The sequence below is a fragment of the Branchiostoma lanceolatum genome, chromosome 3 (assembly GCF_035083965.1).
Source record: "Branchiostoma lanceolatum isolate klBraLanc5 chromosome 3, klBraLanc5.hap2, whole genome shotgun sequence".
Classification (NCBI taxonomy): Eukaryota; Metazoa; Chordata; class Leptocardii; order Amphioxiformes; family Branchiostomatidae; genus Branchiostoma; species Branchiostoma lanceolatum.
The window spans coordinates 18,937,482-18,965,150 of record NC_089724.1 but is presented as its reverse complement, the minus strand read 5'-3'; the positions used below and the strand labels follow the sequence as shown (position 1 = coordinate 18,965,150).

Sequence of the window (27,669 nt, the reverse complement as noted above, 5' to 3'; positions counted from 1 at the left end):
CGGAGAAAGCCATAAAACAATTGCTAAGCCTATCGAATCCTCTACCGGCTATATAAGACAGGACTCTGTCCTATAATGATCTGACAGCTTTTACTCGTTGCTCAAGATACCGTGTCCGCCTGAATCCTCCAAACCTCTGACACACAGAGCACAGCGATTAAACAACGTATTTGGCCAAATCCGATGTTGCAATGTTGAGTTGTGTCGCTAGAAGACGTGGTGGAATAAAGGTGAGGTGGAAGGTTCATTTTTCACTATCACTGATATCTTACCACAGAGCAGTCACACACCGGTATTGATATTTTCAACCTGTTTTATTATTTAGAATACTAGTATGCGATACACAACATTGCATGACGCTTTGTACAATCGATGAAATATAGAAATATTACTCTTCAAAATACTGTACCATTTAACAAAAGACATGAGACGTTTTCTTTGCCCGACATGTACATGTACAACATGTAGCCAGTCGGTTGTCGTTTGTAAATAAAAGCTCTCTAGATAATATCTTAGAGAATAATTTATGCTGTAATCTAATAAGCTTAAGAAAAGAACCCACAAGCGAAGAGGAAAAGCTAACGTCGAAAAGTTTGAACTAAACTTGAAACGTCGTTGTTGTCATATGGGCGGGGCTCCTTGTTTGACCACGCCCTCTAAACCGCCCTGCAAACTTCTGCTACAGAATCAGAACTTGAAGAAAGATTTTCTGTATGATTGTCATTCCGCAGGCACTATTGCACAGGGCATCATTGGACCGGTACACTACCAACACTCACTTGTCGGGTTCTTACATAACTTGAAGATTTGAAACTGTTTACGGTACGTCTAAGACTGTTCCATCCACACATACATACATGTAGGTATTCACGCTCATAATCGTGTCCTTTGTACAAAAAAGACTAGTAAATCACTCAAAGTCATATACGATAACAGACGAATCTATACATAGCCCTTCAGAAGGGGGAATGAGCCTTGCCCACTCTCAATCATACACACAACTTTATCATTTCCCCCGATATACACCCCCTATTGTACACTTCAACACCAACAGTGCGCCTATCCCTGTGGTCCAATAGGGTCCACAGTCTATGGTTGTCACTCTTGTTGGAGTCCCCATGGTGTCTAGGATCCCATGAGTTCTAAAACATGGTCCATTGACTCACGTGGACTCGTGCATGACAATTGTCGTGTGTCCCTCACCAACATCCACGGCTATAAATATGATATCCGCATGAACGTGCATTATCACAACAGGGAGGCGGATATTTTAAATATACAAAATACATCATTATCAAAATATATGTGGTATAAATTACGCGTACATGATTACAAGTATTCCTGAGATAGCAAAAAAGTAGGTAAGGCGACCCATCTCAATGGCCTGGGGCACAACTACCCCCGTGTCTCTACTGTTGACATTTTTTCACCTGCAAAGAAATTATTTTTTTCTCTTAAACTTTGTTCTTCGGAGTAAGATGTGTTTTGATATTGTAATCGTGGACCTACATGAGGAAGTAGAATATTTTTGCTCAAGAGCACTCAAGAAAACACACCGCATATATTAGTAACAATCCTTATCAGAGACAGCTATGAGTGGCAGTAATTTTCATTTGTGTAGAAACTATTCACTCGTTATAAAAAAAACTACAAATCAACATGCACACATATCCTGCATGTCTCTAAGACAACCAAATATTCTATCAAATCGACCGATTCCTTTGTGAAACCTGTATTGCACAAAAAAATGTCCCATACTAGGACAATGACTGAACAGGAGAAAGTTTATCGCTTGGCCCGGGCCTCTCTCGGAAAAATGCGAGCGAAGAGAAGTTTATTTTCGGTACGTTTTACAACGTGGTAGGAATCTGGTAAAAACTTTCGCAGTGGCCAATTAAGAAGCTGAATTCTGCCATGAGAGAGTAGTTTTCTAAATCTGAACCACAACTACAACATGGAAATAAGAGATCTAGTAGTTTGTCTACATGTGTCCGAAATTATACTATTTCACCCGAAGGCCTTCCCTTTGTTAAGTCTACGGATGGTAGACTGAACAAAAGGACTGCACAAGCGCTACAAACGTTCAAGAAAAAACTGTACCAACAATCTCGGACTTTTTCCACGCACGTTTGCAGCGAAAATGCAGAACAGAAAAGCTCCTCTACCCGTCCAGATCCCACATCCACACGTCGCAGATGTCGATCCACTGTTCGTTGGTCTTCATGGGCCCAAGTATCGGTCCGTTATTGCCATGTATACCCCAATACTCGAACCCCTTCAGGAAAAACGTGGTCTGGTGGGTGTAGGAGTAGTAGGCGGCGTCCAGGTTGTTGGGCACGCCCGGGAATACCTCGCTGATTTCCTTGGGGAAGCCCGGACTCACTCTCTGTCGCTCGATTTCGTACTGGTACACCTGGAAGGGTAGCAATGACATAATAAGTACACACCCAATGTGACAGCATTTCCTGCATCGGAATCAAGTTCAGCTATCTACAATGGGAATCTAAAATATGTTGTAAAACTTACGTTGAGATCATTCTACTATACTAAAAACGCAATTGCTTTGTTAAGACAGTTTTCATTCGTTAAATTTCCATGTCGATTTAGCCGGAAATCACATTGACTGAAACGTCAGTGAAATGTCGTTATAGAAATATTACATACGAGCTTCAAACAATCGTTATTCCTCAACTTCGCAGATACATGTCTGAATGGTGTTGACTTGAAATCAAAGGAATAAAACGTGTGATATAAAAATCCATATACGTTAAATAGTTAACAGCTTTGAATGTTTTATTTGAGAGAATACACAACATTAACGTTATTTATCAACTATCATATACACTAGCGACAGTGGAGGATTTTCAAACTGTTCTTATGACACACTACTAACTAGCTATAGATAGTAGGTATACTTGAAATACCCGTGTGTAACTGCGCCAATGACATGGTTTCTTACAAGTACTCACCAGATGATCCTTAAAGAAGTATGTGTACCCCGTAGTTCTGTTGAAGTAGACGGTGTCGATGTTGTCCGGGATGCCGGGAAAGCCGTACCTGATGAGGTTGGGGTAGGGGTTTCCGTTGGCATCGTGTGTGTAGATCTGATCCTCCTGGCTGTCGTACTCCCAATAGCTGTCACCTGGACATAAACGGTAGAAGCATGGTCAGATGTGCAGCCAAGAGGTGTTTGCTGAATAAGGTTATCTCATGGATAACTTGCTATAAATGTTTTTCCCGTGATGTACTTTTGTTTCATTTCATCAGTTCTCTCTTCTACCTTCATTTCTTTCTTTCTTTCTTTCCCTTTCATTTCCTTCCCCATTTTTCGTCCTTCCTTCTCTCCATGTGCCCTTTTCTTTACGTCCCTGTGTCAATATTATCTTCACTGCTTCTGTCGATTCCGCAAATCTCACCACCATTTTTAAACATAAAATAAGATCTACACATTAGACTATAAAAACATTAAAGCCTCACCTGCGAAGAAGAACAGGACATCCCAGTACCTCTTCCAGACGTGGACGATACCGTCGATGTGACGCGCCGTGATGCCCCGCCACCCCCCGCGGGTGACACGGGGGTCTCCGTACCGCGTTCGTCTCTGGGAGTTCTCGTACATCGAGTAGCGACCGTTCCAGAAGAAGTACGTGTTGTAGGCGATTCCCGGAATCCTGTAGCCGTCCTTGTTTCTCTTCGGGCGGACCCAGTCGAACACAGTGCTGAACTGCTCTTCGCATTTTCCTGATGACACAGGTGGAACAAAAGGTATTTAGGCTGCCTGATGTCTCAACATAAACCAAGGTAAGCATGCTCAAGCACAAGTAAGCTGATATAGTATGTGCTGGGGCATGTGCTTTACTGCCTATTTTATGGTAAATATTTTCTGACGTCCTTATGACCGTGTTCGAAAGTGAACATACTGTTGTATATATATGATGCTGTACCCCCAGACTTCACACGGTGTATACTATATCATTAACATTGACTAAGTATCATTGGTTTCCGCTTGGTCCTCTTGTTTGTGATATCTTTTCTTGCCTGCGGAGTACGAGAGTGGACGGAGAGTGCAAATTTCAGCCCATTTACGCCACCTTCTACACGATAAAGAGTCATTGAAACGCGTGTGTACTACGGTGATGAAACAGCTGTAGGCTGTCCAGTTGGCGCAACTTTGATAATACAATAAGTGCAGGATCCGAAAACCGCGTTTTCGTGACGTATGTTCAAAAGATTACTTAAAGAGTGCGATTATCGATTTTTGGTTTCATTTTTAGCTGTGACACAAAAGATCCTGGGCGGGGTAGAGAGGCGCCTGCCTTTGCCACACGCCTGATCTCTGATGACGTCATCTTCCACCACCTGACACAGCCTTTTCATCTCTTCTCTAAACACTGCCAAAGCTCGGTCCCGTTTTTTGTTGTTTTGCTGATCTGGTAGCTGACCTCCAACACGAGTGCCAAAGCTATCGCGTTCATTGATTAATCGAAAGGGTGAAGGTCCCAAGTCAAAGTGTCTCCATGTGGTGTATTTTATTACAATGTACCAATATTTCTTTAAGCAATTCTCGTTGTACCAACATAACTGTAAAAAAAACCTGGTACCGACTTCCAATGATGTAGAAGCTACTACTATCCTATTTGCCAAAGTAGACGCTGGTGCCCTGCTATTTCCACACCAGCAGAGATATCTGAAACATCCCCGATACCGAAGTCTTCTCCCCTCCACAAATGTGACTTTTCATCTCACATTACATAGAGTTTTAACGGCTTTCCTTCCCAATATTCATGATATAAACGATCACAGCAAGAACGGGCTATTTCAATCCCAGTACCTACCATATCCCAGATTCTGAATCGCCCTCCTGTCTTCAACTCCGATCTCGAAGTTGGGGCTATCAGTGGGATAGTTGGCCAGCATGACGGAGTTAGGTGGACTGGTCTGGTGGACCAGACCCAGGGCATGGGCGATCTCGTGCACGGCGACCTGTACGAGGGAAGGACACAACGTTAGCTTAGAAGATAAGAAATGCAAAAACGTCAATGTTTCGTTTGATTACTTTTCTAAAGGTAAAAGGCATACATATACATGCCCCCTACCCCCACCCCCTATTCCTGTAACAAAAACACCAACCCTAAGCAGGCTGATCCCTTGTAGGCCGTCAACGGTGAAGTAGACGTCGTCGTTCAGGTGCACACTTGCAATCTGACTCGAGAAGGCATGCGCGAATTCTTGGCCCTGGAACTCGTGAGAGCAGCCCAAGTGCAAGTGTCTCCCTGTAAAATGGAAAGAAAGAGATTCAGTCTCCTGAGACGATAAAAACTAGTGTTCAAACACTCGTCCATAACGATTAAACTTAATTTCGCGGCTTATGAATGCATTTTGATCTTTATCATCTTTTTACTTCAACATTGGTGAGTTACTTGTCTAGGATATCGTAACTGCATTGCTAGTTCCGTGCTATTCGCTCGTCACAATCTAACTTGACCAGCAGCGAAAGTAAGTTACTTACCGTTCGGCCCTGCACCGTTCGATCGGTCTGTGAAAAAAGATAATGATGGATATTAGATTTTCATATCAATCTTGGATACAGAATATTCTACTCATAATCATAACAGCTCTACGTTTCGTAGGAGTGGCTTATTCCACGAAACGGTGGGGCAGTGACTTACATTTGGGACAAACTAGAAGCAAAATCTAGAAAAAAAACTGGGGTTGGGGTGGTGTGTATTCCAAGAATGAGCATACAGCTTATCATAAGGAAAGTAATGACGTATTCGTCAACACTAGGCTTGGGAAAGTGGAAGGAATGTAACCGTCGGTGTGCATAGTATATGTTCATCAACTTGGTACAGCAGAAAGACTCACCCCTGCCAAATGCAATGAGAATGTCCACCTCGTCCACTGGCAAGGTGTGCCGGTCCTCTCTGAATTTTGGCTTTATGACCTCGCTCCACATCCGGAAGGCTCGGTCGACGGCTGCGGTCTGCATATCTGGGTCCAACTGCGACTGCGAACTGTAGCCCTCCTGCATCAGTCTCCACGTGATACAATCGCCAGTGAAATACCCTCGCTTATCCTTAGTCCTGTGTTGCTGCCTTTCCTGCCACTTTTCAAGGACGCTGCGACGGCGGCGCTCGTTACCAGCGGACGGTTCTTCCGCGGCATTGGCCGAGTCATTGGACGAGGTGTTCCCTCTGTGTGTCAGCAGTCTGCTCAGGGTAGTGTGGTTTTTGGCCAGCGTCTTATCAGGATTGCCACATCTCGGCTCGTTCATCTTACTCAAGGTCTCCTCGTCCAGCTCGCCGGTCACAGTCAGGTTGTTCTCCTCTTGAAACTTGCTGATGGCCACCGCGAGCTCCTCTATGCTGATACTTTCGTCCACTGGTTCTGTCGGCTCGCCGTCTCTCCCCATGCCCTCTACCTCCTCCACCATCAGGGTCGGGTCAAGGAAGTCCGAGTAGTGGTCTGGTGCAATGTCTGCGGGTTCGAAGAAGGGTTCGCCATCCTGCGCCGACTGCTCAATCTGGGGCTCCCAGTCCACAGGGTTGAACCACCCTAACCGTCTCAGGTAGCTCTGCAGAATGACAATGGGAAAAAATATAGTGTGAAACAACGTAAGTACTACCAAAAAAAAGATGTCACAGTCATTTATTTCCTTATCAAGATAGAAAAACATCACAGAGATATTTAAAACGACTCGTCTTTCCCTGCCTTTATCTAGACGAGAACAACAGATGGAGTAGGTCATTATCATTTGTGGAATATGTTTCATGAAGAAAGGCACAATATCCGAATTTCCAGGGTCACCCTATTCAAGGTCTGCGGTACCAACGGTGCTTTAAAAGCAGAAAAACACACCAGAGAAATAAAGTGCTTGACACTGGATCATATGACGTCATGTATGCAGCAGCTCTTTATCCTTCTGTAAACTACACACGGGGCCTATCGATCCGTCTCACGGAACTAAGGGCACCACTTACCTGATCACTTGGACAAACGATAAAAGATCGTTAATGTTACCTTCAGGACCAACAGTTGTTGGTGTCGGAGAAATACATTTTCTCTGTTTGAGTACAACAGGAATTAGGAAGGAAGGAAGGACCAGTAAAACCGCCCTTATACGCGTCGCAAGCGCTTTCAGGGACAACGTGGATGAGAATTTCCTTAACGTCTTTCGCAGAAAGCAAAATTTAGATCGCCATAGGTAATTGTTCTGTCCATACTACATAGGTAAAGGTGGTTTACGTACCGCTGCATCTCCCATGCTGCGGACTGGCTGGTTGTTGACCATCCCGTGCATAGTGTGAGTGCTGCCTCTCCCACCCGGGACGCGGTCGGCCTCGGACACCAGCAGTAACAGAGTGACGAAGGCGTACACATGGCGCAGCAGGCACGCCACTGTCGTCGTGAAGTTCGGCCTCGGCAGCGAAAGCCTGCTTATTCTGATGACGTTCATCTCTGATGGCGGTACTCACACCCAGTAGTAGCGATTGTCTGAAAACGTCAGAGTACACGTCAGTGACTGTTTCAAAACACAACATTACACAGCAGGTAACCCAAGGATCTCGCCGACGTAAAAATATAATAAGACACTGTGCCGCCCGCCTGTCGTCCGCTGTATGCTGGGCATTCCCTTCTATACTAGTATTCAACCTGTGCTGACGAAGTGTCGACTTTCTACATATGAGAAGACGAGAACATCGACTGACTTATCAGTACCCATTTTTGTTAGGGTGTGACATTAGTAACAGAGATGATTGGCCGATACAGTCAGGTATTAAGATCCCAGGTAAGGGCTATGGGGACCAGACAAGCGCATTCTTGCTACACGAGAGATGCGAACAAACGTCACCAGACTGGATACCGGGACAACAAGCAATCGACTGCAATACAAATTCGAGGAGCTGGTTTTGCATCACTTACTTTTCTGAAACTGAAATCTGAAAGGCTATCTCTTTCTAATTGTTCATGACGTCAGTAGATCGATGAAATGTCATCTTAGACTTGTTGTATTAGTGTGGCATTATGCACAATCGATCCCGCATATCCAAACACCGCTTAGCCGCCTCCTTGGAGACAATATACTCAGCGAAGGAGGAAGAAACCACCTCTCGCTAACAAGCTCATCATACAAATGATGCTCTGTACCATGAACGTATTGTCAGCATTAATCTAAAAAGATAACAGAATCTTAGACACAAAAAAAGGGTTGTCTTAGGACGATCCTGTTTAAAGGACATTTTTCTTTATCTCTTAAGCAATCTTTCGGAAACAAAAATAGCTGCCGCATAATTATTTGCCCTCAGAGCAATAGAGCGTTTGATCTATAGACCTTCGTAAAGCATGTCTCGTTAACAATATAGACATTTTCAAACCCTGATAAAAATGAGCATCGTGTGGACGAATGTTAGTCAGACAGAAGTGATTGCGTGAGATGAGTGAGTGGGTTAGTGAGTGGATGAATGAATGAAGGACCTACAAAGAAGATATATAGCACCCCACCGATGGAACACTCACGAGTATGCAGTGGTTACACGCTGCGCTGCCCGGACTAGCGGGGATGGGGATCGGACAATACTGGGATTTTCTCAAAAAGCTCCTAAATGACACCAGGAAAAAGTTCTTTGTACGATTTCTCAGAGCAAACAACACTGTCGTGTCAACAGGTGGTTGTCGGCGGCTTGACGTATCTAGTCGATTATAGCTTGAATAATCTACTATAATACCACAGGAGTTGTGACCAGACCCCGCCGCCATTACCAGGCGCCAATCTCATCCTGGTCACAACGTTCAAGGGTTAAAGATGGCTTAAATTCTCATGAGACGTGCGCCTAACTTTGTGATTCATTTGTTCACAATTTGCTAGTTACGAACAGAAGAAGACACTGCAAAAATAAAGACGTCACCGAAGTATATAAACTAAGCTCTGCTATCCAGCACCATTTTTCTAAGTGGCGTCACATTGACGAAGTAACCGCTGAAGAAATGTTAACTAGCTTACATAGTGAAACGTCGCCCTGGAGCAAGAATGTACAAAGCAAATGTTTGAAATGACATTTGATTGATCTGATGACGTCACGTACCTCCAGCTACCTTAACGAGGACTGTCCGAGCACACAGACGCGATGTGCGGGAAAACAAGACTGTCTTTTAGGCAAACTTTTGTCATTCCACTCTAGAAGGGCGTTGTGTGAAGGTGTATACATGTATATGCACCTATATACCAGCAGCAATCGGTCTACATCCACGGAACACGGCATTCCACTGGCAATCTGAATATAGCAATATTCTCCGAACTCTGACGAAAAAAATGTACAACGAGGCCTCCAAATGGCTCGTAAGTTTGCAGCGTAATGGTCTCCTGATAGACGACGCGTTGGGTAAAATAAAACAATCTGATAGGCGATTGTGCGTAGTGCTCGGCACGGCCCATGACAATGTGCCTCCCACCTGGCACAGGGTGGCTCCCATTTCCATTCTATCAGCAATGCTCAAAACCAACATCGCAGAAACTGGATAACAAGTTAGAAGAAGGAGCCGAGATGTCACTGGTCGCGAGACGTACCAGCTGCAGAAATGCGCGTTACCACATTCCGTCATTCGGCGTAGGTCGTCGAACCATTTTGATGCCCAAGAATCTTCAAGCAGACAAGGCTCTAATTTAGACAGACAGCCTTTTCAGTAACAAGACAGCTGACCTTTATAGATAGACACATGCACGTCTAGCCCGAAAATGCTCTCAGTTTGCGATCATACGACTATCGTGCGACGACTGTGATCAGGCAATTGCATAAGGAAGTCTGGCATAGTGCTCTCCACAGACACGGAATCTGAGGCATATTTCGTAGCATGGCGTGGTTTGGATACGTATGAATCACCGCCCCACTACACCCCTTGCATGTAAAAGGATATCGGAGAGAGAGATGTATCCACCCCTTGGCGATGACATTTCCTAACATATTAGTCGGATGTTATCAGTGTTCCACAGTCCACCGAATCTGTCATCACATCCACTTTAGGACAACGGAGCGAGGTATTATCTATGCAACACACCCTTACCACTGTAGGCTGTGCCCGCAGGTAGCTCAATGAATATCATAGATAAATGACGAATCTTTTACGTTCTGGATCTTTTGCATTTCTTTAAATCATACTAAAACATATTCCAATCGTAAAATCACGCAAGCAAGGGGCACACAAATCCAAGCGACCGTCGGACACCGTCCTCTATTGGAAAGAGGCCCAATTGGCTAATCTATTTCAACGGAAATGTTCTCACACTAAACTTGCGTCATAAGAATTTAGAAAACGGCCTTGCAGCTAGACTTTGACAAAAGGGTTCGGGGTAGAATCGACTCGAAAAGATATAAACCCGCGAATGGCCAGTATGTCAGCTATGCATGGATAATCGCGAGCTGAAACAGTAGTGCAACATGTCTGACAACAGTCAGAACAAAGTTTGAAACGTGGCGGTTCTGGACAGTGGGGCCATATAACGTTATCTCTGGAGTTTATATGAGTGGCAACAATCTAGAATAAACACTTGCTACGGTCGCTGAACACCTTTGTAGACCTTTGTCGGAATGATGGCTTGATTGGGGGTATTAGAGTCTGATGACGGGCCTAGTCACGTAGCTACGGGACTGGTACACGTAGTTCAAACTACAGCCTTCGGTTCTCGTGGATAGTTGGTAATTGGGAAGACAAGCAGTTGGGTCTAGTAAATATTTGAGCGGGACAAGGCATCATTAAGCCGGCCGAGAACAACAAACCTGTGCGGCATGGTCGCATCACCCTTGCGTACCCAGCCCCCCGACACGTCAGACGCCTGACGTACACTCGCCCATTGCTCGGCACATGTCCTTGCTGTGCTTACGTCTCAACTTTACGTCATAGCCAAGCCCTAACACAATGGGCCGGTCGTCTGCAGGGAGTCCATAGAGAGGGACCCCACCGGCAGGAGCTCGGCGAGAACGCTATTCAATACATGAACTCTGCACTTTCTAATAATAGCCCAAGGCTGCGTAAGGATCGCCCAAATAGCTATTGTTGCGCACACAGGAATAGCAGACCCACAAAGACGGAGAGCGTCATGGTAGCATCTCAAATGTAGTTGGTATTTAGCGGTGGCCGGGTTAGTGTTCTCTCTAGAGGGCCACAGTGTCTCCATTCACTGACTTCTTGACTCTAGTGCCCGGTCTGGCTTGTCATGCGCCCCGTGTCATGCCCCGGCGTATCCCATCAGAGAGCACCTAAAATCATTGAAGAACAGACACAGCCACTGATCCACACAAATAACAAGTACTTACCAATAGTGCTCTCCCACAGAAATAGCGAAATCCTTATTTCCACGCTGAAGAACAGTTAGTTCTTAACGCGAAGGACAGCGTTGGTCATCTTATCACAACCGGGAGTCTCTCTCTGACAACATACATACGTCAGGAACAGAACAAGACCGGCCGTCAAACTGACCCAAACACCATGAGGTAATCCTGGGACAAGTGTGCTCTGGTAAGACAGTATTTCCAGGGAAATCGTTCTTCTTCCGAAGCTGTTGCGATTTCAAAGCAAGGCTTGGCGTTCCTTCTAGCAGCCCGTGCGGGGGATACTACTGTGCGTGCCCATCACTCTGGACCGTGCTGACTTTCTTTTGAGAGCCTCAAATGTCAGACGATGCTCTTTCAAAGCCCGCCGGCTTGTGACGCAAGTCGCTAATGAATATTTCGAGGGTTTGCCCACTTTGCAAGCAAAATAAGGGCATAAATCATCCAGTTCTCCCCTCCCACTATTTCGAGAACAGCCGGAACGATGAACGGTCGGAGCAAGGAGAAATGTTTACAAAACAAATCCCACAGAGTCGCAAAATGGGAAAATGTCAAAAGGGGAGAGGGTCACGGCAGGAGAGACGCCCCGCGAGCTGGTCGCGAGGGGGAGAGAACCACACAAGTCGTCGGGAGGAGAGGGACCGGACGGGCCGCAGAGGCGGCCGCTATAGATACATGATGAGAGAACGTACATCTGAAGGCTAACGTTAGGAACAAAGAGCAAAGCGTTTTCAATCACTTTTGTATATCATTACTTGATTGGTCTCCGTATTAAATGCTAATACATGTACTGAAAAAGTTTTGTACAAACTGTTGCTGGTACTGTGATAGAGGGCACGAGAAAGCACACTTCCCACGTAGGTGCTAATCGGATCATTTGCACCAATTTACACCCCGTATTGCTCAATAAGGCGCTATTCCGGCCATCTTGTGCATCGCAAATGAGGGCATGTTTTTGCAGGCGTCGCAGTCGCTTTCATCCCTGATAGCATCCAAAGAGCGCCGCTAGAGGGAAAAATTTAAATTAGATTCCCAAAAGTTTGATAAAACCGAATAGCAAGACTGCCACCCATAGTGATGGTCGGTTTCCTGGAGAGGGTGGGGGCGCGGAAATGTGGAGACACGGATTTTGGAATTTGACTAAAGCTATGATGAACCTTTCCCCAGGCAAGGCTTTCAAAAGCTAAATGCTTTTTCTGTTATCATCGGATCGAACGCTAAATCCATGGCTTTCTGTGCTTGTGAATGACAGGATAATACTTTACTACGGACCGTACTATCAGTGACATTTCAGGAGCGTTTTGAACGGACGGATGTCGAACTCTCTCTAACGTAGTTTGATCAAGACGACGAATTCTTCTACAAATGAACTATAAACTTAAACTATCCTCTTTTTAAAGACTCGTCGAGACCTAGAAAAGCACATACCAAAGAACAATACGTCGTCATAAGTCAAGAAACTAGGCCATCGTAGTTTCACAGTTCAGTCGTCAAATTTGGGTCCGTCCTACTAGTCCCGGGAGAAGATTGGCGCACTACTAGTATAGTATTGTGGGAGTGTTGTGTGCCCGGGCGCGTTCTGCGGCTGGGAATCGTGGCTTTGGAAACTGGCTTTACTGCTTGGTAATTAGCCTCCATTTGTACCCACTCAAAACAGGGACGCCTTTTACGACCAAAAAATAAATAAATTAAATTGGCAGAGTGAAGTTACATGAAAACATTAGTAATTCCCTGGCATATAAAGATATCAATATACAATCAGCGTTGCTCCTCTATAGCTGTCCTTCGTCGACTTTCAACAAAAGGTTATAGCCCATGCAGGCAAAAATGTCTATCTTAGATTCGGAGGGACGCGAATTCCACATATTTTGTGGCCCAGCTGTTACTGTGTGTCGGGGCAGGCGAGGATCGAGTGTTGGGACCCGACAGCGGAGTACTCCTACTGCAGGAACTACCACTGAAACTCATAATCACAACTGCGAGAAATCCTGAATGTGACAACCTTACCATTTAGATAGATGACGTCAACATCTTATGCTAGGATAGGTGGGCGCAGTTGTGTGGGCCACTGTGCCACGACATAGGCAACTCTTTGTTTCTACGGATTTTACTTCTCACTAAGGACACCGACGTAAACAAACAATAGCACATATGTTCCCCTTCCACTAATGAGGACATCGAATCCCCCAACACATCCCGTCATCAGAGATAATATTGGCAGTACACACACACACTATACCAGATATCAGACACTCCGCTAACTTAGGTCCCCGGCCAAACAATAGTAACATGAACTAGAGTGAAGACTCTGATTGTTTCCTTCAACCAGAACATTTTAGCGACGAGAAACAGCGACCCGTTGACCACGCATCTTGTTGTATGGTACAAAACAATACTAGTAACAAGGGAAAACTGACTTGAATACGAATGGACAGCGCGGTAAGCTTAGATTATATTATTGCTAGACGGAGGCGACTGCTGCTTGGAGAATAAAAACACGTTTGAGCCTTTTGACATAAAATCCTGCACCTGGACAGAAAGAGGAACCTGGCGAGCGCCTCACTTCCCATAAATGAAGTCACCACACAATTATATCAAGCAAACTGATTATTGGCCCATTAAAAACTTGTTAAGTCCCTCTGGGATCAGTGACTAAGGACCGTATGTTAAGTCCTACCTTTCATAAGTCCGACCACGTACGGGGTTTGACTGACACACGTGTAGACGACAGAGGTCACCGTCTCCCGGACTCCAAACACACTATTGAAGCTACAACGGGGCGTGCATGGTATTTATACGCCTGGGCAGGGGGAGTACATCATGCAAGTTCATTAAATAATGCATACGCGGTGTTAGCGACTAAGTGCCAAAGACCCGAGAGGCGGACAGGTCATAAATTGACGACAACGTGCCCCCGTCTGGTTTACACGTACACACACACAACGCACACATGACAGTCCTGCGCACACTGCAGTAATGTTCTTTAAAAACAACAACAGTGTCATAATGAGAACAGCAAACATTGCCCAGTAATGTGGCGAGTGACAAGTTTGTGAAGTTTGTTTTGGTCCCGGCTACTGTGCAGAAGTGTGATTTATGTCGCTCATGCGTTATTGATACTAAAATCGCCCCGACGCTGTCTGTCACGGGGGAAACGTAAACAATCCACCGCAAGGTCCCGTACAGCAAACTGTTGCCAAGTAATCGGTGTAGCAATGTTTTATTTGGATAAACTTTTCTTTCCGCCGATTACAAGGTTCTACCGACCCGTCATAGTTCCCTTGTCGGACCAACTTGACAACGCCAGCCAGACTGACCCCCTTGCCTTGCGTTACACCAAAACAAACCATAACCTAGATAGTTCTCCCACAATATCCAACTCAGTCCGTATATTTCAATGCACACAACGATAAATAACAAGGTCCATAGCTAGAACACTTGGTAGAGAGTAGTTCAGACGCGAGGGGGGACCGAGTGTTGTGCCGACGGGAGGCTAGGCCGTGGCGGCTCGGTCCAGTGGGCAGCCAAGCCCCGAAGTCAACGTCTAAAACCAGACGTGAGTCACAAACCCGGGAGGCACTCACGAAAGGTACGCTGAAGCAGTGTTGTTAGACCACACACCTACCTCAGCAAGGCACAGCACGCGTAGCGCGCGGTGGAAAGCACACCTGGACGGAGGGGCCAACTTACCGAGAGCCTGCGCGGACGGCGCCGTCGGACGTGTGGAGCCGAGGAACAGGAGGTAGCTAACTGCCGACCTTGTGCAGCTGAGCGACTTTTTATCTTGTCTCCCTGTCACTTGTAACTGTCAACCCGACAGGTAATTTGCCATCTTTCGGACGCAAGCAGCGCCTCGGGGGATGATTTACCCCGCGAATCCACCGGTTCCACCCGACTAGATACTTAATAATTTCCAGTGACGTTTTCAATGTTCGTGCTGATTGCTGATTTATGCGGTCGAGAGTCGGGTGGCTGGGGGCGGTAGAGTGTAACGATGGGGCGGTGTGTTTCAGCAGGCTATCTCGCAAGGAGGCTTACGACACTCCATATTCGCACCTATGTGATAATAGAGTGCCCCTCCACTTGCCTGTGTCAACTGTGAAGCGCGTTTGGCCTCCTTCTGTGGGTCGAGGACATCTCTACAACGATAGACCGTCAACAGGCATGAAGCAGCCCCCCCCCCCCCCAAAAAAAAACTCCACGCGGGCCATCCCGTGCCTCTATTATGTCCCCCTCCCCCAAAATCACTTCCAACACAGTGCCCGACATAAATGTCCCACACAGGAAACTTTTCGTGAGAACAACGCCGCTCGATTCAATGCTAAATGCCGATGCCTGGAGGACACATTACGCTAGATTTGCGCAAACAATAAAAAATGCCACTTTTTCTACCCTGTCATGCTGTCGCTCACAATTACGTCTACACCCATACAGATCTCAGTGCTGACGTCCTCTATACATCCCCGACAATAGGCGACCCCGAGTCTTTTCAGCTGTGGAAATATCACACGAACTATTACCGTGCAGAGAAAGCCACTTACTACAGACACTGCCGTCGGGGATACCAATTGTTTTGGTTCTCACGGCCGGAGAGAAACGATTTTGGGCGCAATTTAACAACTTAGAGTTGAAGAACTGCGTTACCTTTCTTGTGTGTGCAACACACGTTTTTCTGTGGCTTAATAACAAACAAGACAATTAACCCCACTTTGGAAACAGCGCACTTGGCATATAGGATGGGTTTGTGTACATCAACGGTATTGGCTGCTTCACAATAACTCAAATTAAAAACATTTCATTAGCTTTTTTTAAATTCATAAAGATATCCTTGGTGCCTGTTGACAGAGCGACGAAGGGGGTGGGCAAGGTGGTAACGTGTTACATTCATGAATAAAGATAATATTCATGTCGACCTTGTCGCGCCTGATCGAAAAGCAACTGTGTGATGACATCCGTGCAGTAGGAAGTTATGAATAATAAGAACAATCCATCGACACTTCCGTCGGCCTGTCATCATGACCAGACCCATCAATACTGCTTCAGACTTTCTTCCCGACTTCATACTGTGTCATGGTAAATTCATCTTCACACTGAGATGGTGTCTGTCATCAAATAAAGTTACGATGATATGATCTGTTCGGGGGGGGGTGTCTGCAGAAAGGTGAACGACCGATCGGGAGACCCACATATCGGCGTCGCCGCGGCCCTTCTCTCGCAGCCTCATCGGAAAGTAAACAATTGTTCGGCCGCTCATCCCTCATTGAAGCCTCTTTTTTTTTCCTTTGGAAGAGAGGATTTACCCATAATGCATCATCTAATCCTAAAAACAAAGACGCCTTTGCTTCCAGACGAGCCAAAAAGTCACGAAACATTCCTCGTTAGAGCAGTTTTACCGCTTATACAAGAAACATGCCAGAAACCATACGGGTCTGTGGGGACAGAAAAGCAGACAGAACAGTTGGGGAAGAATGAGGGCACTGCGTAAGCTTGGGAATGGGTAGATTACAGGAAAATACTTGCGCAGGAGTGAAAGTACGCCCAACAAAGACATGCCTCCACTGAGCAAAGACCACGTCCTCGAGAGGGATTGGGCCATTCAATACACTATTTCAGACACCTAAAACGCAAATCCTGAAAAGGCTTTAGAAGGGTTGCACTACGCCTGTGACTATAGGTGGTTACAGAAGATTTGAAAAGCACGTACGGAAAGAGGGTATTCTAACGAAGATTACCCACAGTTGTTTCCAAGCTGTCCCACGACTGTTAGGAGGACATTAGCCGCGCAGTTACCCAGCAGATCTCATTCCCAGAGAGTTCGTTTTACTTTACCAATAGATAAATTCCATAGGTGCACCTAGCGTGGCAGGGCGAGAAGGTTCTGTCTCCTGAGCTGAAGGTTGAGAGGGTATCCAGGTAAAAGAGATTTGAGCACCGCACATTATAATCTTCTAATTGCCATTTTTATTATGCCATATTATTTCGATTATTTTTTAATTATTAGATGGAAGAAGCATGTCGATAGTTACTGAACACAACCGAGATCTGCAGCACAGGGCTATCACACTCCTGTGACTGTAGCTATGCAATGGGCGATAAGAGGAATTCCTTGTGGCCAGAGCTAGTTAAAATCCTCTCTTAACCATTTGAAAAGCAATATCTAGGTACGTGTAAAGTTTCTAACCGCTCAGGTTTACTAGTTTGATTTATCAGCGTTTGTTTCGTTTGTACTTAAAAGTCGTTACTTTTTCGTTGTTTGTTCTGTGTGCAAATTCCATCTGGATGGGGGGGGGGGGCTTTGTGGCGTTGATGGGGAAGACGGCAATCTTTCCGCACGCCATTACTTTGAGAGATACTAGAGGGCGCTGAGAACTGTCAGTGAGGTCTGGTTCCTCCCCGCGGCTTTTGTTTACAGCATGGGGAGGAAACGACCGAAGAAGGGTGAATCACTGGCACGCTGGCGAACTTCGTTACGCGGTAACTACTTTTGTGCAGCCCAAGGATGAAATTGCCAGCTGCCAGATCCATGGGAACGCAGACAATCAGGGAACAAAAAGAGCGGAGCCATCTTTGTTCCCAGAGATCCGTCCAATTAGCAGGGCCCTGAGCGGGACCTAAGGAATGGAAGGGTGAGGAGGATCCAGGTGTGTTTAAAATGGCGTCCGCCACGATGGACAAACGGGTCAGCAGATTATTGAATGACACATAGTTCTGTGCAGACCACGTTCTTCCAGTGTCAAACGGTGATTGCTGTTTGTAGAATGCAGCGACTGTGGACAAAACTTGCTCTGAACACGATCGTAAGCGAAAGCCCATAGATATCAAAAGCCAGAGACAGAAGAGAGAAATTAGGTGAAAGTAGGTGTACTGTGTATAGTCTTTTCTGAAGGCACGACGTCTTCTGAGATCTACTCGGCTAAACTTTATTACACACTAGAAAGAGTAGATATAAGGCACTTGACAAAACTGGCAATATTCTGATACAGATTGCAACACATGTACAGGCCTCCAACGCGCACGGGCAAGGTATCCGGATGGAAATGCCCGCTCTCTGGAGGGACGCGTCCGGGCGGTTCAAAAATGGGACATGCAAGTCAGGCAACCTGTCAGTTCTAACGTTAGAGCTTCATAACACGAGACAACGCCCATATCAGACCACGATTCAAGTTCAACCCAAAACACTCTCGGCACGACGCATCGTGTGTCGTGTAAGTGAGCTGTCAATCATCATAGCCTGGGGGACTTGTCCTGCGAGTCTGTGACCTGTCTCTTCCTTGTGCTTACGTGTTTAGCGCCCTGTACATAACGTATCCACATACACATATTAACCTACTCTGGGCCCAGCGGTGTTGAGCATGTTTAAGTCTTGAACAGGCAATTCCGTACAATACCAATAAGCCACATGTGTTGATAATTCATTGTGTTAATCACCATACGGAACGAAATTGTGAATTCAGGGGACACAGGCTAATTATCTGGGAAGGAGGACAAACAAGACCCACGGAAACTGCACCTCCGTGTTGAATGTGGCATGCAGAATGTTTCACGTACCTGGCGGTGTAGCGTTACACGGCTTTGCATGAACCTCCTCGGAATGAAATGTCCGCAGGAACTCTCTGGGAGGAAGAGGTTATCCGGGTGTTCTCCGACCGCAACAAGACATTGTCTCTTGTCAGTCACTGATCCCGTTTGGCCCCAACACTGCGCCGTCCAAAGGATCAAACCCCACACCTATGTGATTGTGTCGTATTAATTATGGAGATGGGCCCGTACAAGTCAGGATCGAGTTGCCGTGGAGACGTGCGAAGAATGCAATCAGGGTTTACCTGTGCGTTTTAGCGGGACGTTCCTGGCCTGTTTGTGAAGATGGGGGCGGCAGGCAGTAGTCCGTTACATACAATAACTCAGCCGCCTACATAAGCTACATCCACAGTGTCGTCCTGACTCGTCCATAAGGTATACTCCGGTTACTCGTCCGCAAAATGTCTCAAAGCAACAAGTTGCAATGCCAGACAAAACCGACCCTGGCGTGTTGAGAAATTCCAAAGAAAGCGGCCGTTCCTTCTTGGCGGAGGTTTCCACATCTGAGCAACACTCCTGTCGCCGTCGGCCTCTTTTGTAGCATCGGCTCGGCTGGCGTACACATGTGCCCAGACAAACCGTCACAATCACGGCGACTCACTGTTCTCTTTGTGTTCCTAATCCGTTCGCCTGGTCTTGGTTTAGCCAGCTGAGCCCAGAGACAAAATGGTCCAGCAGCGCTAACGGTCCGATGGTCAGCCTCCCTCCCGTAGCTTCCCCGTCAGGTGCGAGCGAAGGTCCTTGCCTGGGTGGCCCTTCGAATTCTCCGCACTGTCTCAGGGAAACGTCGGCTTTGATGTGGCGAGCAGAGACAACAGAGGACAAGCCCGCGGGAAGTCCAGCTACAGCGAGATTGGGCGGCGGGACTGCGGAATGTCTCTTGCGCGCCGTCCTTGCTTTCCCGGCCACACACGGCAGAGTATCCGGCTGATCTAGCGCGCTGCGTCCTACATCGGGGGGGAGAGGATCTCACAGTTTGTGTATTTTATCCGATCACCGTGAGTGCGTGACGTCAATGAAGTGTATGTAGATTCCTTTCTCGAAGAAATTCATTGCTGTGACATGCAGCTATTCTAAGGTTGTTCTTACGAGCCGACATTCCTGCCAGGACTCACGATTTCATTGAATTTCAGTCACTTTTTGTACCGACAAGGGAAAAGAAGGCGCGGGGTTTAGAGCGGTACCCCTTGGCGGTCGTAAAACAAACTATCCTCGAAATTTACGACTCTCTCGGTGATAATATCTTATCTCAACCACACCATATCATCTTGTTAAGTCGTTTAACACAAAATATACACCATGACGAGAGTTGAATGGGATCGTGCTAGGACATGGGGTTGCGTGCGTTAGTTTATTGAAGAATGCATGTGCGCCAGGTAATGTCACAAATACAGCACCGACACGACATACAGGCACATCAAGCACGTGTCACCGGACGGCTCGCTTTCTTGTTGTTGAGCGAGCACATCACCCCCCTCCCCCCCAAAAAAACACCGCCTTGTCGTACTATAAACAACAGTAGCTATTGACTTCAGATTCATCATCATTATGAGGATGATGTCCACCGGCTAGCCAGGCTTGAGCCGCAGCAGATGTCAGAGAGTCGGAATCGGTCGGCTAATGCAACCCAGATGCGGCTCGTTCTCGTGCTTAGCTGTAAAGTAGGATCGACAACTACACGTCGGAGGCACGGTTATACCTTGCACCAATTTGTAAGTGATCTTGGGGCTTAATAAATACTCATATCTCGCCATCGGATCTACCACCGAATGCCCAACAGTGATCAGAGCCATCCGGTAGGGCTGGCCTGAGCTTGGAGGATCTACTTATCACGGACTGCCAAGTGTTACCTTGTGTGTGATCACGATAAACACTGCAAAGAGTAGAGTAACTGCAACTAGAGTATACAAGCTTGCTTCCTACTTTGCGACTGATTTCATTAAAACAGCTGTAATTGATATCAATGATTATAGTACAATTAATGATGAAGATTTTGGTATGAGCTTGAGGGTTATCAATCAATTCATCTAATTACGAAGTAGTAATATGCGCCCAAAATTGAACATAAATAGTTCTGGCAAGTTTGAAAGAGTTGAGGTACAGGGGTGACTAGAGGTAGGAACTACCACTGTACTAACGGTGTTGAGGTGCAGGGGCGACTAGAGGGAGGAACTACCACTGTCCACTGTACTAACGGTGTTGCGGCAAGTTCTAGGGGAAGCGACAGGTGGTCTCACGCTGGACGAAACTCTCGCCTTGCGGGCTTCAGCGCAGAAAATTCCCCCACGATTCCCAAAACAGGCACCGCCAAGAGCTACCAGTCACCTCCAGCATCTCTGCCCTCCACAAGTGAATTCGAAATCCGTTTTTTCCGGTAAGTTTCCCCGCCGTGGTACGATCCGGGATCACCCCGAGCACCTTCAGCCGCACCTGTTCAAACCACGTCCCTCAACATCAAATACATACCGGGGATCTCTCTCCCTGGATACAAATACTCCGCTATCGGACGGTTACTGTTCTGCTTTTCGGGTTCACATACTCCGACAGATCTGGTCGAAAAATCCTGGTGGTATGTAGCGTCGAGTGAAGTATCAAACAAGCTGCAGTAAGATATTTGCCTAACCTTGGCTCTATTTCATAGGATAAGAAGTTATGCATGTACGTCATAAGCGTCGTCAGCGCATTCGATATCAAAATTTATGCAAATATACGCATGTCATGACTCACAGGTTTACAAACATTAGTCTATAAATAGCAGTTAACTTTCAAGTATTTGAGAAAAATTCCCAACACCCGTTTATCGGAGTTAGAATGTCAAACGGCTAATACCTCATCGGCTCAGTATGACGTTGGAATCATTCACCAATCTGCACTTAGTCACAAATAGGATTAGGTTAATTAATATGTAAATTTATGTGTTTAAGTGATCAGCATATCTTATGTAATCATCAGCATTGACATAAAAGTTTCCACCATTTTGATTCCTTGGGTACTATGGTGCTTGCTTGATAAAATGATTACCGTAAGTTGTTACCGCTAGAAATATGTGTTCTCCAAGTACAAAATCTAGTACAGTGGGGAAAGGCCTATGGTATACAATGTATGTCTCAATCATGTAACTTACTGTTTTCGACTTACTAGCGATATCAAAAACTATATGCTGACAAGCACAGGATTAGGCAACGCCTCCCGATATCTGTCCTCTTATTACATACATTACATGGCGCCGATGATGGCGGTGACAAACGTACGTTACGGGTGCTGTTTTTCACTCTTCGCGTTTTTTTAGTTCATGATTGGTGCGCATGTGTCCCACATAGTTTGCAGAGTCTTGCACGGACCCGGAGCCGACTTGGTCAACAAAGATAAGACTAAATAAACTGATACTCACCCAGTTATGACTTGAAAAATGTCAGAGGACGTCAAAACTGGATTATTACCAGGCACGCGAGGACACGCCGAGCGGTTTAGCTGAGTAAGGATGGCGGGAGTGAGAGAAGAAGCTGTCGGACGAAGTCAGGTGCACGGCGACCTGTCCGGCCAGTGTTATCGTAGGAACGACGGTTCTTTAAGTGGCGTGGAGTGTGCGTCCTTGTTGTGGGACTGAAGTGGGAATATTTGTGGGTCGGATTATATCTTTTTCTCCGCTGGTGTGGTTTCGGGGTAAAACATCCCCAAACATAACGGGGTAATCCTCTCAGAGCCGTGGAGGCCAGAGAATGACAAGAAGGCATCTAATTGCGACAAGGGCAGAGGACAATTCAAACAACTGCCGGAGCGAGCTCCTATTTCCTAGCAACTCCAGCACGCGCCGCTCGTAAGCCAGAGATTTTAATCGCATCAGGGTCTAAAACAAGAGGATGACGACGCTGAATGACGCTATTTTGGGATGAAACGGATCAGGCTACGTAGAACGGGGCGGCAACAGGCCTTCTAGAATTCTTGGCACTTAACGGGAGTGTATAAATCAATCATAAAGCCAGCAATCGTATGTGAAATTTTCAGACAAATCATACTTGACATACACGCCATACACGGGCTTATAGTGATGACAAATGTGTGGCTGATACGCCTGCGTACCGCAGAAACAGAAGAAACGATCCACTGCAGACTTGTAGATTCAGGGTTCTGGCAGGAATAAGCTTGACCGTTTTAATTGTAGGAGGTTAGCTCGGGAATAGGCCTGAGGACCGCTGAGAGAGATGGCGGACAATGATTGACAGATGAAACAGACGAGCCGGCGTCTACATCTCCCACCGGTGGACTTAACTCCGACGAGAACTTCAACTTGGGATTAACAGCTTTAACATCCGTGTCTCTTGTCAAGAGCTCCGATTAGCGCAGAAATTGCTGCGAAATTGGGTGAAAATTAAGAGAATTTGGTGTGAGGCACGGGTTGGTGTCAAAGTTGAAGCGAAGTATTTGGAATGGCGCGGCTCGAACACGGGGTGAGCTCCCAGCAGAGGGATGGATATCGCCTGTATTGCAGGGGCCAGTGCAGCAATATGTGGGAGGTGGCGCAGGTTAATAAAACAACTAGACCGCGTAAGACCTCTGTCCTGATTGACACTTCTATCGCTCGTGAAAGCTTCAAGCTGCCACCGAGACGCTGGGCAAATAGGACGACACCTTGTCCCGACATACAGGACCAGATTGCAATAGCACAGCCTAGCTCGCGGTCTACGGTTTGGTTACCTGCTTGCTTCATCTGTACTCATGTTTCCACAACGCAAAGAAAACTGAACAACAGAAAAAAATTCCCCAACAGAAAAACACGCCCATTTGTCTGAAACTCCGTTCCACATGCGAGGTTTATTTGCTAACATTTTCAATCTAATTCTCGGACACGGTACCAGCATGCCTGCGATTTTCCTTGCCTAGTTCTTTCCCGTTCCCACACCGTGCCTTGAATAGTTGTTTTGAGTGGGGCCCTAGTTGTGGTGGTCTAGACGATTTCTATTAGGCAGCCTCCCAGGTGGATTCCGTCCTCCCAAGCGCCCAGACTCCTCCGTGTCCACTTTTCCGCCAGCCTGACCCTTTCCCCACAAGCGAGGACTCTCTCTGGACGCTAATGGCCGCCCTACTTTACCGTGTAGTCTCTGTAGTACCTGTCAACTTGACACCAAGATTAAAGAAAACATGAAGCTACCAGGCTGACAAGTCACAGCGGAGCGGGACGGTGGCGGGAACGTAGATGTAAGGGGAAAACGTGACCACATGCAAACTACTCTGTACTCACACGTTGCAATGGCAAATTAGAAAAGTACATGCTTTACTAAAGTAACAATGACGGAGGTTAAAGCAAAGAAGTTCTTTGATATATCGTTCTCCCGACAACAGGAACCCTGCAAACAGAAAACATTGCAAAGTTGGCGGGTACACATTTTAAGCTGTCTGTCCGTGCTAGTGGACCGTTAAACAATTTAGACAGACGTCAGCGCTACAAATCCCGGTGTGAAAGACCAGCCGTGGAGGTGAGGGGAGGGAGGTGGCGTACTTTGTATCCAGATGAACCCTATCCACCAGACTGGCTATTGGACCATGCGGGCCGCTAACCGAGCAGCCTCCAATCCCCTATAGAGCAACAGGAGTCCTGGGCAGAAACAGCTCTTATGTACCCAAGGCCCAGTCTCTCACACTTAAAGATACCCCAGGTCCTGGTCACCAAGCGTACCGTATTTTGACGTTGCGGAAAGTGCACGAGTGAAGGCCCAGCTGAGCATGATTACTAGTGCTAGTATGTCTCAGCCCTGGGTGGGTGATACCGTACACATGTAGTACTGAATCGATGTATACGCCACTTAAACCGTTTCATATCGGTGTGTGTTACTTGGGAAACGATCTGGCAACTCAACACAGACAAGGTGTTGTAATCAGATTACAGTTATTAAAGTGGCGGGGTCCTGGTCTGGGCACGACTAATTCCTAGTATACGGTGGGTGTGGAATGACTAGGTAGTCCGCCTGCGTTGTTATCGTCGTGCGGTGACAGCAATAATACACTTTTTCTGACGACAAGTAATGGCCGGAGTGATTAATGTGACAATGATGCAGTCTTCAAATGGTTGCCAGTCTGTCATCAGCCCACATATCATCTGTAATGTCTGTCAACATGTGACGACAAGCGGTACTGTAGCAGAAACAGAGCATGTAGTGTCGGGGGAACTTGGACGGGGAAAGTGGTCCCCGGGATTCCCAAAAGGTTGTTTTGCAAAGCAGGGCTTCGATGGAAAGCCCTCGGAGCTGCTTTTGATCGTTAATGGAGTCGCGAAAAGCCCTGACAATCAGCCGGTCACAGCTTCCGGTTGACCGTACTTTTTCACTAATTCACTAAGGTAATCAAATCGCTTTACTGCAATTATACTGCGCCAAGACCCGCGGGCACTGGCAAGATTAAAGATCTGTTCGCACGAAGAGAACCAGTCTCAGGCACCAAGAGGGTACGTATCGCCGCTGGCAGTCTTCTCTTCAAACGGCGATCTGACGGACGGACCAACTTTTAACCTCACTTTACAAGGCGAAGTAAAACTACACAGCCAGAACTACATGTAAATATTATCACACCCACGACAAGGAGGGCAGAGGACGTATAAATACTAGCAGTTAGCGAAATTCCTACTTTCTGAAAGCTTCCGTTTGTTCTTGGCCAATGTCAATTTTCTATTGCCCTTAAGTGCATGCTATCGCGAGGGAAGGAAGACGTCCCATATCTCGGTGGTAAGCCACGAAAGTCTCTGAGGTAAAGGCCCGGTCTCTGTTGGTGGAGAAGCTAGCTAGCTGCATGTGAACTATGGGCCTGTTGGACTTGTTGATCAAATGGGGCCGGCTCGCTTGTTTTAAGGGTGCCCAACAGCGCTTGGCACGGGGTAGGGCCTATTTGGACGGCGCTCATGGCCTCTGCATGTAGCGGGCGTGGGTAGGGAGGGCAGCCGAGGAAATTTGAGGAGGAAGCGCCGGAAGACAAAGAACACAACATGGAAGTCAGCATTCCACCTAAATGACACATATTGGACTGGCGACTGTAAAGGTATGAAGTAGGGCGTATTTCAACTACACGCCAATAAGCGAGAAACAGTTGACGGGTAATATCATATGCATAATGATAATTCAGATCACCAAGACAAATGTACCCCAACCAACATTGACGTACTGGAATTAAGGTGGAGTTGTCCTGTAGACATGTTCAGCGATAATTGTACACACATAACAAAAAGACGTTTCCCGTATGTTACCCCCATGATACCAGTATGCCGTAACAAGTATCTCGGATGTGTGTAATCGGCCAGTTCGTACCTGTTGTCGGTGAATTATCTGCGCCAACACCTCTCTTGATAACTACAGATGGAGGCTTCTTGACTGCTTAATCTGCGTCTTTTGTCCGGTTCTTGTCTTCCACGAACTCAGTTCAGTTCAGTAGAGTGGGCACGCGGAAGTGAGTACTCCCTCCACTGGATCCCAGACTGCTGCCTTTTTAAAGTCCACCTCGCCCGACTGAAGGTTCCCGGTACAGGACTCGAAATTTATCGTCCGACAAAAGCAGTACGATGAGACAGGTGGCACCTGAAACTGGCCGGTGTCCAGACAACCAACGTCAGCCGACAGACGTAGCTATTCTACCATGTCGCACTGCGCGAACCCCACCAGGCAGGCTCCTGTACTACTACTCTTTATAAACAGGGGCCTGACGTGTGCAGGAAATCGTGTCACTTCCGAGGCGATCATGTCGCTTGTGGCTCGGCAAGGCCATGCGCCTGCCGCCGGCCCTGTCACCCGAGAAGTCCCAACCACTCCAAGGGCCGTGCTGGTTGGACCGCGCTCGCTGCCCACGGCCCGCCTCCCTGGAAAAGTATGCTTTGAGGTTGGGCTAATTTTGAAGAGAAGTCGTCGGATTAACAATGCATGTGTAGAACATCACAGCATCAGAGCTAAGAAAACATGCTGCTCTGATTCAGACTGGGGACAAGCGTGCGGTATGTGTTCACGGCGGGCTTTGTACAACATGTGGGGAAGTGGCATGTAGCGGGCGGCACAATGTAAAGGGCCTTAAAATTGACCTACACAAGACGTATGAGTGGGACTGTCTGATTTGTTTTCCTCATTGCAACAACTCTTGGCAGAGGTTTGGGCGCGCAAGGCATAACATGTCTTCTCAAGTGATCCTCAACCACGCGCGAGCTGAGACCAATGCTCGTCCACGCTCCACTTGTTACATAAATAATGGCAAAATAAACACCACTTTCAAAATTATACATGAGACCGCAAAAAGAAGTAAATTAATTAGTAATCGATAGTGCGTCACCAGAAGTCACGTAGGAGGCGGGAGGGCAGAGGTCAATGGGAAAAGTCGGTGCACGAGGGGTGGTCGATCATAGCGCTATCTACATGCCAAGTGCCCGCGCCCGGGCACGTTGGGAAGGGGGGTAAATCACCGAGAAAACTTGGCTCGTGTATTTTCTTTCATTTCGATGTGCTGGGATCTAGTGGCTGGATGCCTTGTTCCCAGAGGGGCCAGTGGACTCAGGGCATCAGCATACCGTAACGCCAGCTAGAGGGATTCGCCCTTCGGCCTAATTTCACAGAAACTCCAGTGACTTTTGCTGTTCTTTGTGAGCTTAACCCCCACGAGGCAGCTGGTTTGGATCAATCAGAACTAAGTCTCACGCGCTCAATGGCGCGAAGAACAACGGACTTTTCCTCCAAATCCCAAAGTTCTATAGATTCTGACGGCACCCATCTTTCTTCTCCCTCCTCCCCTGACCAGTGTATCG

At 46.8% G+C, this 27,669-nt stretch overlaps 1 protein-coding gene across 5 annotated transcripts; it reads right to left on the bottom strand.

The window, feature by feature from the left end:
- Positions 1–295: 295 nt before the first annotated feature.
- On the bottom strand, positions 296–26,607 carry LOC136430828 (matrix metalloproteinase-21-like). 5 transcript variants are annotated; one of them, XM_066421814.1, is made up of 9 exons: positions 26,195–26,607; positions 7,250–7,494; positions 5,866–6,574; positions 5,510–5,536; positions 5,131–5,273; positions 4,836–4,983; positions 3,478–3,741; positions 2,970–3,142; positions 296–2,413 (listed from the first exon to the last, which is right to left on the bottom strand). In XM_066421814.1, the coding sequence occupies exons 2-9, from the start codon at positions 7,454–7,456 to the stop codon at positions 2,162–2,164; spliced, it is 1,923 nt and encodes a 640-aa protein (XP_066277911.1). In that variant the 5' UTR covers positions 7,457–7,494; positions 26,195–26,607; the 3' UTR covers positions 296–2,161. The 5 variants fall into 5 exon arrangements, with proteins under 5 accessions (XP_066277911.1, XP_066277916.1, XP_066277915.1 ...); XM_066421819.1 differs by lacking the exon at positions 26,195–26,607 and adding an exon at positions 18,873–19,284; XM_066421818.1 differs by lacking the exon at positions 26,195–26,607 and adding an exon at positions 15,015–15,161.
- Between the last annotated feature and the right edge of the window lie 1,062 nt (positions 26,608–27,669).